General features: G+C 37.8%; 1 protein-coding gene across 4 annotated transcripts in view; it reads right to left on the bottom strand.

Moving 5' to 3' along the window:
• ZFYVE28 (zinc finger FYVE-type containing 28) overlaps positions 1-17,362 on the bottom strand; it is a 146,397-nt gene that overhangs the window by 12,055 nt on the left and 116,980 nt on the right. For 2 of the 4 annotated variants that reach the window (XM_063157506.1, XM_063157508.1), the window contains 3 exons: positions 4,724-4,878; positions 4,017-4,133; positions 2,342-2,446 (listed from right to left, as the gene is read on the bottom strand). In XM_063157506.1, the coding sequence (XP_063013576.1) occupies positions 2,342-2,446; positions 4,017-4,133; positions 4,724-4,878 (377 nt within the window). The remainder of the gene's footprint in view (positions 1-2,341; positions 2,447-4,016; positions 4,134-4,723; positions 4,879-17,362) is intronic. The other 2 variants (XM_063157507.1, XM_063157509.1) reach the window with 1 other exon arrangement.

The raw sequence follows: 17,362 nt of genomic DNA, 5'->3' as shown, positions 1-17,362 counted from the left end.
GCAGACTCCACTCTTCAGTTTACACAGCCAGAAGAGCTACACTGGTTTGTAGGTATTTATAGCATAACCACTTACACATAAGCCAAGGGAGGCTCCCAGAGAAAGCCTGCAAGGAGACGGGTGCAGGCATGGCCAAGCCCCCCCCAGTGAGCCTGTGTGAGCACCAAAAGCAGAGTACCTGCAGGAGCACCTGCTATTGGCTTGGTTTAGAGGATATGTTAGCATGGGACACCATTGGCCAAGGCAGCCAAGCTCATCCTGGCATCCACATCTATTTATTCCAAAGGGATTCCAAAGGGACTGACTTATCCCACAAAGATCTGCTTTCTACCATGCAGGCACATATAAAACACGTGCTATTCTGGAATAAAGGTGCAGGCAGGGGGTTGCTTTTGTTGAAGTTATCTCATATGCTATAAATACTACATATCTGGTTTTACCACTCACTTAGGGCAGGGACATAAATGATTCACACTGCCTGGGTGCTGCAGGGCCTTTTGAACCTCCAAAGATTCCCCTTTACTGTGTTGGCCAGAACATCACCTAAGTAGTCAGACCATGGGTCCTCTTATTTCAGTAAATAACATCCCAACCCACTTCTCCAAACATGAACCCTTCCCCATGCCAATACCAGCTGCCATGAAAGGCTGAAGAACCTTAAAAGCTGAGCAACATGCCAGGGAAAAAAAACTTTTACATTTTGCTGTGACAAAATACACATCCACTGTGAGAGGGTTATGCAGCATCCTGCAGTTCAGAATAACTGGCTTTCATATTTTGTAAGTCAAACTCACCAAGAGCATCAGCATCGATCCAAAACAAAAGAGAAAGAATTGAAGTGGTAGAGAAGGAATAATCTTGCACTCTTTTGCAATACAGCCTGTACATGGCAAGGATTTTGCTTAAAGATTTGTTCCTTCCTGCACCTTCTGTGACATTCTGAATTACAGCACAATAGAAAAATCAATTAAAATGACTACTGAATAGTTCTTTATCTGCCTTCAGATCATCTTCCTGCAGAAGAGATAATATTTCTACAGTGCATTATACATGAATCAGCCCTGCTGTTCTAAATAGCTTAGATTTTTTAGCCTGCAGCTTGAGAAGAAGGGTAAGCAAGCAAACCATGGGTTTTATATAAGCACAAAATAAGTTATAAATAAGTAGCATTTCTCTAAAATCTGATCTTTAAGAGTTCTTTTTTTCCCTCTGTGATTTCTGATCTTTATTACAAATGACATGAACCAATATTTCTTTTCTGTTGGTCACCACCCTCCACATGCAAGCAGAGGCACACACTGCTTATCACCCAGCTCTGTCATCCTGCATTCCAAACCTCTCACTGGAAGGACAGTAGTGTACATGGACAAATATATAGCAATAAATCAAAGTTGTAAAGCACGAGGAAATTACTGCACACTTGAGTTTCTGGGAAGCTCAGGGACAGTTTCATAGCTGATGGTTGTCTTGTACTTCTCACTTGACCACAGACATATTATGGCTCTGGTAATTGGGCTCCTGGGGTGCTGAAACCACCACTTAGCCTTGAAGATCAAAGCTGATTGCTTTCTTGTTTGCTCTAGCTCATATATTTCTTTTCTTATTCTTTGACTGCAAGTGCTCTGATATATTTTAATCCATTTTTTATACTGAGTTTGCTAGAATAGGACTTGAGCCCATAACTAACTCTGAAGAAGCTCAGATTAATAAAAGAGAAACAACTTGTGGGCTTTCAGAATACCCAAACCTCAACCAAAACTCTGAGACTTACATGCATTTTTCATTCTTACCATGTACTCAGTGAGATTTGAGCAACCTCAGCAGACTTATCTAAAGCTTTCATTTTCTTTGAAATAATATGGTGAAGAATGTGAAAATATTAGCCAAAACATCTTGATCAAAGACAAAAGTAAAGAAAACATGAAAGGCACTTCTACCTTGGGATAAAGCAGCACATCCACATGCAGCAAACAATACAAAAACCCTCTCAAGATTTGGCTGAGAAAACCTTACTTAGGGCTTTGCATCTCACACAGCCCTGAGAAACTCATCAGATGTAACATCATACACTGTATTAAAGCCTTTACTATACAGACCCTTTCTGCATTGATACAGAGCAATTCCTACTGAATATGACCATTTGTGGATAAGAGTTTCATGAGGCTGTTAGAAAAACCCTGAAAGAAATATGCTCAGTTTACCTTCTGCCTTTGTCTCTAAACCAGCATGACATTTTATACTCCCTTCCCAGAGTCAAACATTAAAAGACTTTTCATTTTAATGATCACTTTTTTAATACATTAGTGTTGTCTCATTTTAATTCTTAGAAAAAAGAAAATACCTTCAAAGTCCCCATCTCTGGCTTTTGCTGCAAGTTCTGAGGATGATATACTTTCTTGACATAAAGCACAGTCTTCCAATGCTGCATTCCTTAAACCATGATTAACTGTAAAACAATTCAAAAAATACTCATATTTTTCCAATTTTCACTTTAAAGATTCATGTTAGAACTTCTGAGGTTAGACCACAGTAGCACCTTCTTAGACTTCTTGCCTTTTCTCTACCCTGACTCAAACAGTGATTTACAAGTCTCCTGCTTTGCTTTGGGATGACAACAGAAATGAAAGATGCTGTTATTACAGGACATGCAGTCTTCTTCCTTCTGCTAGTTTAGCTGCACTTACATTATATTTCCCAATTCTTAACTTGGATCCTTTAACACGAGCAGATTTTGAGAACAGTGAGAGAGTCCCAAGGTGAATCACACACATCAAATCACACATATCAAAGAGAAACTTCACTCCAAAACTCCAATTTTTTAGCTCATTTTGTTTATGCTTACTTTTGTCAATACCTTCCTTTTTAATGCAAGAGTTCATCCATTAGAAATTACATCCATCCAAGTACTATTGATTAATATATATTTCTCAGTGATAGTTCTTTACAGCTCCAGTTTCTTTATTACTCTTATTTGAAGGTTCAGGAGCTCTTGTGTTCTCTTTCTAGCAATTCTGTCTAACCCCATTTATTTATTTTTTTTAACAATAAAAAAACACAGTCTATTTTCACATCATGACAGGCTGCCACCATAAAACTATTGTGGAAGTTTCAACCAAAAGAAGACTGTAATGCATGTTGTGCATTATCCCACTGCAGAACTGGGACTGGAGTGTAGGTTTTTTTCTGCTGACTTGATCCAACTTTTTAACTAAGTGTTTCACATAAAAAACTCAATGCTTTCAAGTGAAACTAGGAGAAAGAAAAAGTTTTCAATCTGGAGGAAAGTAAGTAGGGAAATAAAAAGAGCTCTGGTCACTTTCAGATGCTGGTAGTTCTGATAACAAAGGACAAAGGTAATTGCAGTCTTGCTGGGATGACACTGTTACTCTTAGATAAGTTAGCAGACTTGCCACTTAGAAAAGAAATAATAAAAATGTTCACAGAGTAAAAAAAATCTTTTGTTGATTCATGATCTAGTTCTGGTTCCATTACTTTAATTATCTACAACGAAATGTGGTATTTTTCTATTTTGAAGCCAAATTCATCAATTTGTTCAAGAGAGGGAAGATATCAGTATCTTACGATATTCTAAGATGAGCATTCCCATCTTACAGTCTGTTCTTTGGTAATTTAAAATGGACCCATTGTGAAACAAATCTGGGGAGGGGAAAAAAAGAATCTACAGAATTTACTCTGCATAAATCATGGGCTATAAACTATATGGGCTACAAACCCTGTGCTGCTGTTAAATACAGGAATATGGAAACAGCAGATGAACTCTGAAGACTAACTCTTTAGTATTTGCCTTAAAATGAACTCTTGTGTTCCTAAACAGGACTTCATCCAGTTTACAGTCTGTTTCCATGACTCCTTTTAAACTTAGGTGAAACCCTATACAGTGAATCCTGTCAAAAAGATAACAATATGTTAGGGGAATTTGTGTCTAATAGCTTATGGATTTCCACTGGACTACCAGCAGAAATTCATTAGAGAAAACAAATGTTTAGATCTTTTACCTTTCTTCTGCTTTTCCTTGTCTTCTGTTTCAGGTTTGGTTGCCATAACTTCAAACAAGGTCTTCAAGATACTTCTCAGATCACTAGCATAGTTTGTCTGCAGCTGGTCAGCAACACCTTAAAGTTTGAGAAAAATGGGTAAATCAATTCTAGACTGTTACACCATCCTTTAAAAAAGCATTTAAATCTGCCTGTTAGTACCAGTAATGGCCTCACTTATTTTAAGGGGATCACTTGTTCACGTTAGGAATAAAAATTGAACACCTGATTAAACTAATTAAACTAATTCCGATTAAACTAATTCTCCTTAATGGCCAAGTTACATTCTGGTTTTTATGCTACCTGCAAGCCAATACATATATTCCATATCCTTTGGCAGGAAATACTGAAAGGCTAATTTTGCATGAAAACAGAACTGCTAAGTCACATTTCATTCCTTGAACACAAAAGGGCATCACCAGGGAAAAATCAAACCCGATACAAATCCAAATTCAACACTACAGGTCTAAGATGTCAGCATCTCTGATTCTGTACGTTCCAAACAGGTAACAGGTCCTTCTAAACCAGACTGCAACTTAGGCCCCAAAACCAGAGTTTTCCTGAAACTTCATCTCTAGCCCTTTCTACCACAACTTGATGTGCAAAAGCTCAAAAAAATAAACCAAAACCCCCCGAACAATACTTTAATAATTCAGTGATTCTCATACCTGAGATACAGACAAAAAGGCGGTGAATAAGATCGTTACTGCCATGAAATCTAGATCTGATCTTCTCTCTTGTGGCAATTTTGGCAGCCTGCAAAGCCAGCTGGATTTCTTCCTGATCAATGTCATCAGATGAACAAGAACTTGTCATTAAACTGCTGTCAGAGAAAAAAAATAATGTAAAGGAAAATAATGTAAATCTTCACTCAGTTGTTCAGGATGTTCAGCAAATCCTAAAGGATTTATGACTCAGGCAAGACTCTATAGTAGCAGAACTAATTGCTGTAAATTCTTGTTGAAGTTAATCAGCACACAACCAATCACCAGCACGTTTGATTTTCACTCTGTGACAGCTGCAAAAAAAACTTGAAGCAGAAAATCTCTTGTCTGTATTTTACTGCATTTTTCTGCACAAAGTGCTGTGCCATTTTTCACATTAAGTTCTTCTAAAAGCTCAATCCTGAGACCATAACTCCACAAAAAGTCCTGAAGGGGAATATCAACCTAAAAATGTAAAGGTCAGTTCTGAAGTCAACTTAGAAATTTACGAACATGGGAATTATCTGAAAAAAAGAAAGAAATTCTGAATTATGTTACCTTAATATAGCAAGAACAGAATCTAACTTCACAAAAAAAAAAAAATGGAAAGAGCAGCAATAAAATATGATTTACACAGTAGAGGTAGGTTAATTCCCTTATAAATGTAACATTAGAAATAGCTGAAATGTCAAACTATTGTGAAGAATGGCTCATCAACTCTAAAGAGATTTAAATGTGCCACCAAATCTCTAACTTTAAATTTTTTGTTAAAAACCAGATGTCGGACATTCCCACACTTTCACCACCACCACCCCTACCACTTTTCTTTTACAGAGAAGCAGCTTGAAACAACCTGAGACAGCAGGAAAGCCTTGGAGAGAATCTTCAAATATCAGCAATTACCTTAAATATTTGTAAATCAAGATGTTAAAACCAGGAAGCACTTAGGGGAAAAGCAGCACTTTGCCCCTAAAAACTCTGAAATGAGACTAGAGCACAGGATGTAACTACACTGAAGTCCTAAGGATTCACTGTGCTGACCAGAGGAGACAGGAGCCTTCTTACTTGACTATTTTCAAGTCACAGGGAACATGAAACCATTTTTCTCCACATAGTGGAAAGAAATTAATATAGCCAATTATTACCAAAAAACTAGACTATTTTACTTAAAATCATAGTTTTGATGCCCAAAACTCCAACAGTCTTTACAGACAAATACTCTGTTAAAAGAAGAGTTACTTAATGCAGGTATAAGTAGCATATGTAACAAAAAAAGTAATTTCTAACACATTTTGAGTTCAATCTGCTTTTGTCAGGTGCAGAAACATTCACCATCTTACAGATCCTGTCCTTATGGCAGTATGCATGAACAGTTATTTTGGGAGAAGACACATAGGTAACATCACTATTTATAACAAAATTTTATAGGATATAGTTTTCCAATTCTACCTGTAGGCTCCACAGGTAACCCTTTGAAATATAAAAGAGAAATAATTATGCCACCCAATATTAAAAGCCCTAAGAAAAACAGACTGAAAATAAGTGCTGGAGATTAGTTATTGATAGAAATATCAATGGCAGACATGTAGCATGAGTACCTTAACTGGCCCCCCATTCTTTCAAACACAGAGTAAAGACCAGGAGACACGTTTTATTCATGTTATCTGTTGCTACTAACAAAAAAAAAATTCTTGTAAGGAGATGTTATTTCTGTGTTTACAGTTCCAGCAGCACCATGACTGACTGGGCTTATCAAAGACACTGAGAATGAAGTGAGAATTCTCTTTCAGTTTTCCTTTGCCTTTCCGAAGGGGATTTAGTAGATATTAGAAAAGCAAGCCTGGCAGCATGGATAGGCCTGTGTTCAGGACAATGAAAAGGTCATGTACAAATGTGGTTTACAAAAGAACAAACTGAAAGGCAGCAAGAGCCAGGAGGAGATTGCTGGCTCACAAGGGTGTGCAGGCAGAGGATGCCTGTTCACACAAACCCTCTCACACACAGATAAAGGACTCTGCCTGGCAACACGGCCAAACAGGCTCTACTTTTTGTTTCACATAAGAACTTTCTTAGTGATACACACATAAGCACCATAAACTGCTCTGCAAGGCAAGCATGGACCTCCTGACAAAGCCAGGCCCAGTCTGTGTAAATATTACTTTAGAAGAATTTCATGTGAATAACCCTAGCTTTTAGAAGAAGTTAATGTGAGTAACCCTTACACAAAGGTCTCTTCAAAGCTCCCAATACACAGAAACTTTAGTGCAGGGAGAAAACAGGGCCACTGAATCAAGGATGACTTTTCCCTCCAAATCACAGCTGAAGAACCATTTCAAAGGAAGGTGTTAAGTGGGCAGAGAGCTGTGAAGAGCGCTTTTCAAGAATATAAACTACTTGGTCCTTTGCTGTTTTGCAGAAAGGAAGAAAGGCTCATTCCACAATCCTGACCATTTTAATAATAATGTTTGCCTTTCTGAGCCTCCTCCAGCTGGGAGGAATGCAGGTTTACCTACTTCATTCAGGAATGTGGTTTGACCTACTTCCATTGCAGACTGTTCTGTCAGGTTTTGTGGTGTGTCATTAGGACTGGCCATGTCACCACAAGACTGGCTGGGACTCTTTTTTTCCCCAAAATCCCCAGCACAGAGCACATGCGAATTGCTCCAGCACTGTGGGATGGAAGGTCAGCATGTCCATACACTCACATTTCTGACACATTTTCATATGCACACTCCCATGCTAACTACAGCATCCACATACAGGAGGTTCAGAAAAGAGGATATTTTGTACTTGGGATTGCTTGTGCTACTACAAAGCAAAAAAATGAATACTTCAGAAAAATTTAAAACTGGAACTAAGAATTGCTACAGAGTCAGAAACAATTACTCTGCCTTTACCAACACAACCAAGTCCAACTAAGACAAAGATGACTCTCAAAGAACATCTAACAACCATCAGTTCTTTACTTTAAAGTATATCTGTTAAAGAATGTAGCCAAAAATACAATATTGTAGAGGCAGTAAGAAATACTGTAAGAACAGAAACACTGCAACTGTTTCACATAAACAGAAGAGCCAGCTACTTTTTAACATTAGAGTATCCCAAACAGCAGTGACTACATCCATGCAAATAGATTCTAATGATTTTATAAATTGGTATTATAGAAAACAGCCCTGAAATGTGATCTACTGGGTGCAGCTTATCTTCACCCCCCCACCCCCAAAGAATATCTTTCCTACTTGGCTTATGTAGGGACAATTTGGATCAACATTTTCAGCCAATACCAGATGTTTAGGAAGCATTTCATTAATGTCCTACTGCACTTGGATCTAGAATGTTTCACAGCCAGCATCTACAGAATCATGTCTCATTGCACAATACAAACAGCCATACTACTGCTAGAGACAGGTCCTCATTTTCTCAACTACTGGTTGAAAGGAACCCTGAATAACCCAATGGATTAAGTTACAAAGAGGTAACACCAAAATACACATGGAACCCCTTGTGCAACATTTAGCATATACAATATACAATGCTTATCATGCATTAATTTTTCAGACTGTAAAAACATTGCAAAGCTAACACATCTGAAGGTGAATATAAAGAAATAAGATGTTATGCCAAAGGTTGATTCCAAACAATAAATGTGCTTTTACCTTATAAAAGGAACTGATATTCTGTGGCAGATACAATGAATTGTCTTTTTGTTTAACTTGGCTGCAGCCACCCATTTTAAAATTACACTTCATTTATTACATGAGAAGAGTTGCACAACCCTTCCAACACTGTCAAGGTGTATCTCTACACCTTGCCTGCTCTCAAGGCTTTACTGTGAAATTTAGCCAAATACGTACAAGCAAACAAAAGCCAATAATGTAATTGTACACCATTAAATCTTTCACCAAGATGCATTTTGCTTGATAGCTTTTGTATTTCAAAGGACACTTTGAGCCAATTTACGTGGCAGTGCTCATACATAATGGAAAACAGGACCGTGGAACAAGAAGGTTTTGACAGACATTTCAGGTAAACATCTCTAATACTGTAGGCTTTGGGTTGTGCTTGTTGGTCATTGACAATCATCCAAAAATGAGTGAAAGCAGCAAAGTCTAAACCCAAACAACCAAAGTCACCAATTCAACGTTGGTCCAAATTTAAATATTTTACATTTGTGCTTGAAACATAGCAACAGCTGTAGAAATCTGTGTCCACTCACAGATGTTTCCTTTCAAATTTGTCTGGAAATGTTTGGTTCTTCAAACCTGAAATCTGCTCTGCATGAATGCAGATTGTATGATATTCTCTGAAAAAATTTCTCAGTATTCACACACCAACCCCCAGAGTATCTTAAAAATGCATTAAAATTACAGCAGTTACAGACAAAAATAATGTAAAAGCTCTATATTTCAAATACAATGAATACAAAAAAATCAACTGAATCTTCATGTTTTCAAATTAATCACAAAAAACTTTTAAAAATACATGGTTTGGTTTTGTTTCTTTATCTTTTGAAATCTTAAATCAAAAGCAATAGTGGGTGACTTCTTGCAAAGGAGAAAGTCCAACAGATCCACTGTACTTTTTATCACAGAATCAGAGAATGGTTAGGGTTGGAAGAGAGCTTGAAGATTATCCAGCTTCAACAGAAATATGGGATGTAATGATGTCACCAAATTTAAAAGGAAATTAAGACCATCCTTTAAGTGTCTGATTTCAGGCAAGTTCTTGAATGACAACTGATTTCCAGGAAAAGATCTCAGAAGATTGTTAGTGGTGCCTGTAAACAGACAGGGCTCAAGTTTCAGTCACACAAACTCATCCCAACTAAGTCTAAGAAGAAAACTCTATAACAATATTACAAACGTTTACTAGAAAAGTGTTAATACATAATTCAGTGAGTAACCTCACCATTTATGTTATCCAAATACCTGTGACATCAGGGATCCCCATTCACTTTCTCTGGGAATCTCCAGCAAACTACACAAGCAGGGGCAGAAGTAGAATAACTCTTCAACAAAACAGATAACACCTTCCTGCTATAGTGAGAATTTATAGCTGGTGATTCCACTTCACAATGAATTCAAAATCCATGCAAGAATTCAATCCATTAATTGGTACCATTCTGATGCAGAGGTTCGCCCAGAGATGCATTTTACGACCAAGGTGCTCTCTAGGATAGTTTGGTAAGTGATGTACTGTAGCAGGTGAGACCCCTGACAGTAGAGAAAGGTGAAAACTTTCTAAGAAGTTTCTGTGATTTCACACATTCCTAATGTTCTACACAGAAGGACATTACAGTCATAAACCTTGCTGGAAGTTTTTACAAAGGGTCAGTAGCCCAATTCTTAAATACAAATTAGTGTTCATTTAAAAACTGATTTGATAATTACAAATTATCAATTATCTACAAGTTATAAAACAGTGCAGTTCTTTGGACTTAGATGACATCAAACTCATTTGCACTAGTAGGCCTTAACAAATCTCTCATGTCCATTATTTAACATCTCATGTATTGAATAACTAAAGATACACACATGTGTGTGTCATGTATGTGAATTTCCTCATATACAGACGTACATTTAGAATATTCTAGTTCTTAAAATATTTCTCAAAACACATTACCATGAGCTCCCCAACTTTCATTGTTTGCTCAAACAGAGTTTAGCACAATGGCCACTTATGCTCTGTGTACAATATCAATAACATACACTTTTTATCCAATCTACAATATTTAAGATTCTCTCCCATTTGAATATTTTCATCCTTATGGTAAATGAAAAAAAAAAACAAACCAAAAGGCTTGCAGGCAAATCTATGTTACTGACTGCATACAATTTCTGAAACAACTTCAGCAAGTTGGTACATTGCTCCCACTGATATTTGTGTAGGCTGTAACTGGAAATCTCACCACTAACCTGTCAGCCAAGCTATTACTCCTCTACTTCAGAAGGCTGCAGTCAACTCTGGGTTCCAGTTTGCTAAAAAGAACAAACAGCAACTCCAAAGGCCATGTAAAGGTTCAAACAATAGTTCAGGGAAGACAAAGGTTGCATTCATGAGAAATGACAAGGGAAAATTACAGGGGTTTAGGTAAGAGATATGTAATTCCCATATCAGTAAGATAAAACCCCAACCTACTTCCCATCCTGCTTTTTGCAGTACCTCTGGTGTTTCTTTTTGGATACTCTTAGCAGAAACACAATAAACAGTAGGCTAAAACCTGTTGTTCTAACATGTGCTAGTTTTGATATGGTTGGAAGAGAAACTGTGAGAATCACGGCTTCTTACAAATGTTTTAAGTGAAGTGAGTGGCTACACACTTAATTTTAGAGTCACTTAAACCCAAGCCACAACATTATATGCTATTATTTAGGTAATAGCATATAGGTTTTTAGCTAAGGACTGTGCTTTAAGGAATGACTCCAGAAGCTACATTTAAAGGAAACTAAAAAAAGCTTTAATGCAGAATTTTATTTCTTGTCTTTTAAACCCTAGTATTTTGTAAGTCAAGAGGGTTTCAAAATGTAACCAGATATAACCCCTTAGCTATTTCCTCTCTCTTTTAAGAGAAACAGGTCAAGAGGATGAAAAACCCCCACCAATCAACCCAACCACCCTTAAAGCACACCAAGGCTTCAGAACTTTGCCTTGAGAAACAAATAATGTAACTGCATGCAAATCACTCTGGCTAGAAATTACCAAGAGAACTGGACTTGACAACAGAATTACCCCATGTGTGAGCAATGCCCAGCTCCATGTGCTAGAAGCCCCCTCTGCTGTCAACCTTCTGAATTCCTCAGGGGGGAATTACTTTTCACACACTGCAAGATTTGCAGAAGCCTGTCCTCAGCTTCTCCGGCCCCTGCAGAAGTGGGCAGTCTGAGGTTGGCTCAGTAAAAAAAGGAATTTGTCTAACAAATTCCTAGGTGCTATCTCCAGTCAGGAAAAAGTCCTGAGCATTGAACTCTTGTTGAATTTGAAATCAACAGCAAGAACTTCTGCCCCAGATCTTGGCAGCTTCTGTAGCTCCCCACTCTGCTGGAAGAACATCTTGAATCTTTCCTCAGCTGTTCAGATCTCAAACTTCAGAGCATTCTCACTTGGACTTTGCAAAATCCACAGTAAAGCAGCATCTTGCCAAACAGATCCACTGTAAGAAAGTCAGCCTAGGAGAACTTATGGCTTACTCAAACTCATCAGCATTCTGGACTGGGTTTTCAGATTAATGCAAAGATACAGTATTTCAAATGGAAATTAAAATAAACAACACAGCCAGTGCAGAATTTATCAACTTTAACAGTGCTCTCTCCCAAATAGCTTTTTTGATCGTTATAGATAAAACTTCTATAAGTGTGCATATGAAAAAATAACTAAAGAGCATTAGTAATCAACAGTGGTGCTTTCTAACCATCAAATTTAATGTCAGAGACTTGCAAGGTACCACACTTACTGCTTTTCCTAAGTGAAACCAAAAAGGGGTAAAACCTGCAAGATAAAGTTATTGTACAATTCAAGAAAAAACAGAACAGAAAAAACAAGAAGCTAGAATATATCTGGATTCTACTTTTTCCAACTCCACCATGATATTTTTTCCACCACTTTCTTGTAATCAAACTTGCATTAAAAGCTCTCAATCATTCATTCACACTGCAAAAGGATAAAAAAAATGAGATTAGACAGCAGGAATATTTAAATTTCAAAAATATATATTGAACTGGAAAAACTGAAAGTGAAATCCACAAATAGTACAGGACTTATAATGAAATGGTATGTAAAACCAGCTCTGTCCCTCTGATACAGGGACAGAGATGTATCAGTCCCAGTTTTTACACTTCATACAGAACTTGACAAAGGACAGGCAGAGCTTGGATACCATAAATATTTCAGGGCAAAGAGTAATTTTATACAGCTCATTAGCAATGTCCTCTGTCATAGGCAAGGCACAGTTCTGCATGGCATCACAAGTGAATTATTTCATTTAGCATCCAGCTCCTGCATGTCCACTTCCCAGCACAAGGAACTCTGAGGGATATGGAAACTTGGTAGTATGACATTTTCATGTTGCTTCCATCAGTTCCCTCAAAAAATAATACAAAAATGAGCAGCAGAAACATGAATGCATCCCAGGGTCCAGGAGAATCCCACAGAAATTCCGTATCCAGATGTGGTAGTCAAAGCTGAGAAAAGCTAGTGAAAGTATAAGGTGGAACCTTAAAATTTTAATTAGAAAAGATAGCTTTCTCTTTCACCTTCAATACAGCTGTAAGTATGAGGAAATCCTCTCTCTTTTTCCTCCAATCTAATTGTGATTTTACAATGTATCTTTAGACATGGACAAAAACTCTGCAAAAACTGCAGTTACTATAGTGATTTTAATTACACATAATCTGAAAACTCCCAAACATGCTATTCTAAGGGTTTTACTGAGAGAAAAAACACTAATCTGTAAAATAAAACCTAATTTCTGAAAGCTAGTAATTTTGTTCTATTACTATCACAGAGAACACCAAGTGACATTCAACAGCAGATTTTTTACACATCACTAAAATGAAAATGATTATAATTGTGGCCAAATTACTAAAAATGAAAATTGCAACTGAGCTATGTAGAAACAAGAACACAAGCCCATTATGATCACTTTGTGTCAGTCTCCAGCCATATGGTATGTTTGATATGCCACTTGGAATACAGCCCCCAAATGGGAAATTTGGAGTGTCTACCAATTCTGCCAGAACTGTCTTATTGCCTCTGCCACTGATGCTAGTCAGCCTAAAATATTGCCCTGTTTTACTTGATTTACACAGACAGCAATATATTCTATATTTACTTCAACCACATTGAACATTCTAACACCTCTAAAATATGAAGTTTATAATTTTAATAGGGAAAGACCAAAAAACTTCCAAAACTGAATTCTCACCTTCCCACTGTAACAAGCACTTGTTAACATTAGCTGCCTGGGTTATTCCTTGGAAGAAATAAAATCAGCATCCAGTTACTAGTTACTAAAGACAGAGATATGCATAAAATATAGAATATCCTGAAGAATATCCTAGAAAGGAACACTATAACTTAGAAAATGCTACACCATTTGACATTTAATTTTTTTTTTGTCTTGCAGGGTGAAGAACAAGATAGGCATGAAACATATCAAGAAGAATTCTGGCGGTGAAAACCCAGAGACATCTGCTTCAGTCACACAAATCTCACTGACTAAAATCAGAAGCAAAAGCTGACAGACCTCATCGAAGCTGACTTTTTGTTTTGCTGGTACTGCTCAGCTGGTTGTTGGGGCAAGGGATTTAGCAGCTGAACAAAAAGACTGTATACAGCAACCTGTTAAGAGTGTATTACTACTGCCCTCACAGTACTTGAGTGACAGAGCTGTACAAAGCAGCACAGACTCTCACTGCCTAAGAGACACACAAACAGTTTGCAGTTCAAAATCATTAGGCAGGAACAGCATCTATAGTGGAAGTGATTCAGATTTGCTCAAAGTATAAAACCCCCTTCTCTCCTCACAGCTCTGCTCACTGAGCTCTTTATTTCTAGAACTTCAGTAAAAGCCATATAAAGCCATTACTAACAGCCTCTTTCTGGTTGTGAGCAATTTCTCCATAAAGAGCAGCTCTACAGAAAAAAAAAGAGACAGAAAATCTACAGTAATGCACTGATCAGACCCAAAATGACAATACCAAACATGAATGCAGAACAAATCTGTCATTTTGCATAGCTTCAATGTGAACTGAGCACGTTAACAAAGGCAAAAGCGCAGGACAGAAGAACTGGAGACAGAGCTGATCAGGTGGGCTGACCAGTCTGCTAAAATGCATTGTTAATGTATTTGTTGTACTCCATGTTATGATCTACAAGTTCCCCAGAGTAGCTGTGGTCTCTGTTAAAACCTGCAGCCATGTAATTTGTGCTGTAGCTTTGATAGCTTAAGCTCTGGACCATAAGATGAAAAAACTTAATTCTCCTACTATAATTCACAGTCCTGGAGAACAACCAAGTTCTTTTTCCTTCTTGAATCCTTTTCAAGGCACTGAGTTCTACTAATGAGAAAGCACTGTATAAAACCTGCTTCTGTAAGAAACTGTCCACCCACATGAATTTTGTTTGGTCTGAGAGATGGGCAAGAAACTGGCTCAGAGCTCCCACTCAGAGTGCTGATCCATGGTCTGTACCAGGGCTGGCAGCCTGCCACGAGTGGCAATCCCCAGGGATGGACATTGGGCCTCACTTGTTCAGCATCACCAAAACCATCTGGATGACAAGAGTGTGAGCACTGTCCCCAGGTTTGCTGGTGACCCCACACTGGGCAGTGAGGTGCACATGCCAGCAGGGAAAGCCATCTCACAGAGCAGGACAGGCTGGAACAGGGAGCTGCCAAGAGGAATGTGGAGTTAACAGGGACAAGTGCAAGGTCCTGCAGCAGTGATGACACCAAAGAGCCTGGCACAGGCTGGGATCCTTTGCTGAGGGGGTGCTGAACAGGGCCCAGCAGTGGAGCTCTGCAGCAGTGACAGCACATCAGATGCTGCCATGCACCCACAGGGACACCACCAGCAGAGATGAGAGATGTCACCATCCCAAACCACCAAGAGCTTGTCAGGCCCACCTGGAGCACTCCTGTGTGCAGCTGTGGTCACACAGCTCAAAAAAAGGAACAGATGGACTGGAGAGCATCCAAAGGAGAGCCATGAAGATGATGGAGAACCAGCCCTATGAAGAAAGACTGAAGGAATTATATCAGTATTTTACTCCCTGGAGAAGGCTCCAGGGGACCTCATCACTGTACATAAGGAGTGGCTGCAAAGAGGATGGAAGCTGCCTCTCCACATGGAGAGGACAAGTTGCACCAGGGGAGGTTTCATCTTGATATAACAAATATTTTACACTAAGAATGATCAATGCCTGCCCACATATGCACAAATACAGATATTCTAACTGAAATATCTAGATAAATATCCCACTGTAATTGCTGGCAGATTCTTGCAGTTTTGGCATAAACTTGAGTCACAATTCATTGCAGATACTGCCTTTTACAGACTGTAAACAATGTGCTAAAACTTCACTACCAATTTTTTAAAATACAGAAAATAGTAGAAAAATATACCAAAACCCACCAGTAGTTAAGCTGCAATGACATATCTAAAAAAAACCCCAACCTGCTGACTAGGGAAAGTATCTAGTGTAACACTAAGGTTAGTTTTAAGAGTTATTACTTAAAGTTTTCATTTATTGGCTCTTTAAAACCTTAAAACAAAGAAGTAGAGTTTACCATGTACAGTTTACTCTAGGCAGACAAACCCTTGAATAGATTTGTCAGTATTTCTTTCTCCCTGGCACTCTTACAACAAAAACTCCAATGAGACTTGAAATCCACTAATTGTAACTGCCCTGGTTCTTCTGTTGTCTCACTTATCTTTCCTTATCGTTCCCAAATCAACATTTTTCTTGCATTTTCTAGCTGCAGTCTTTCAAAAAACTTAGGTCCAAACTTTGAGCATATCATATTATTCTTTGCTGAGAAAGCTGACTACTGGTATGGGCATCTCAAGTCTGGATACTGCCTAATGAATATTTTGAAAAAAATCATCTGAACTGGGCTGAAAAATTAATTTCTTGACCACCAGACCCTCTGGGACTAGAAAGAGGAACATTTTACAAAGATCAAGTACTAATGAAATCAAACTTTCCTTAGCAAAACCATTTGAGAACCCAAACCACTGGTCTGAACACTGCTTTGGCATCCAAAGAGTTGGAATTTTCTCCCTGGTTCTCCATTTGGAAAACAATAAAAGTACATTTTTACAGAATTCCATACATTCAACACTCCATTGTTTCAAATCAATTCCATCTGTGCTATTTAATACACAATTAGTTCAACCTTACTGCTGCAGTTAAACTGGTTTTGCTATCACAGCTAAATTTTCTGAAGATATTCCCAAAACATGCTACAATCTGACAACATGACTGTCAGTCTCAGCACTGATTATTAAATAGCACAAAGAAATTGTTTATGTTTCACAGGAGGATGAAAGACCACATAAATGTATTTCAAGAATTCTATCTTCTGCCAATTATTTTTGAGATAAAATTGCAAATGTTACATTTAATGTCTAATTGTTGTTGTTAAGTGTAAACAATAAGAAATTAGATACATTAGAAGTGCATATTTCAGATGAAAAAGAAACAAACTCCCAAATTAGGTATTATTTTGGATATTCATATGGCATCATGGAAAACCCAGTTATTTCAGAAAAGAAAATTTTAGAGATTATCTTTGCAAGGAACATGTTTGTTGCAGTAAACAAATAATGCAACTCTAGAGAAGCTGTTTAATGGCCAAATAAAGCCCTCTAAAGAGAGAACAGAGGAACACCTAAAAATAACATTCTCAAAAATTATACAAATAGATGCACTGAATATTACATTTCTATGTACAAAGATCTAGAAACATACTACTGTGAAGTAGTTAGAACTTTAGAGCTGTTTTTTTCTTTTATTTCATTAAAACAAGCTGGTTTTAAACGAAGCCTTTCAAAAGGGGAAACTCCTGTCATTGCAGTCAAGCAGGCACTTTGCTGGTTTGTTTTA

The sequence above is a fragment of the Melospiza melodia genome, chromosome 5 (assembly GCF_035770615.1).
Source record: "Melospiza melodia melodia isolate bMelMel2 chromosome 5, bMelMel2.pri, whole genome shotgun sequence".
Classification (NCBI taxonomy): Eukaryota; Metazoa; Chordata; class Aves; order Passeriformes; family Passerellidae; genus Melospiza; species Melospiza melodia.
Note: the sequence above shows the minus strand (reverse complement) of the source record. Positions and strands in the feature narration are given on the sequence as shown.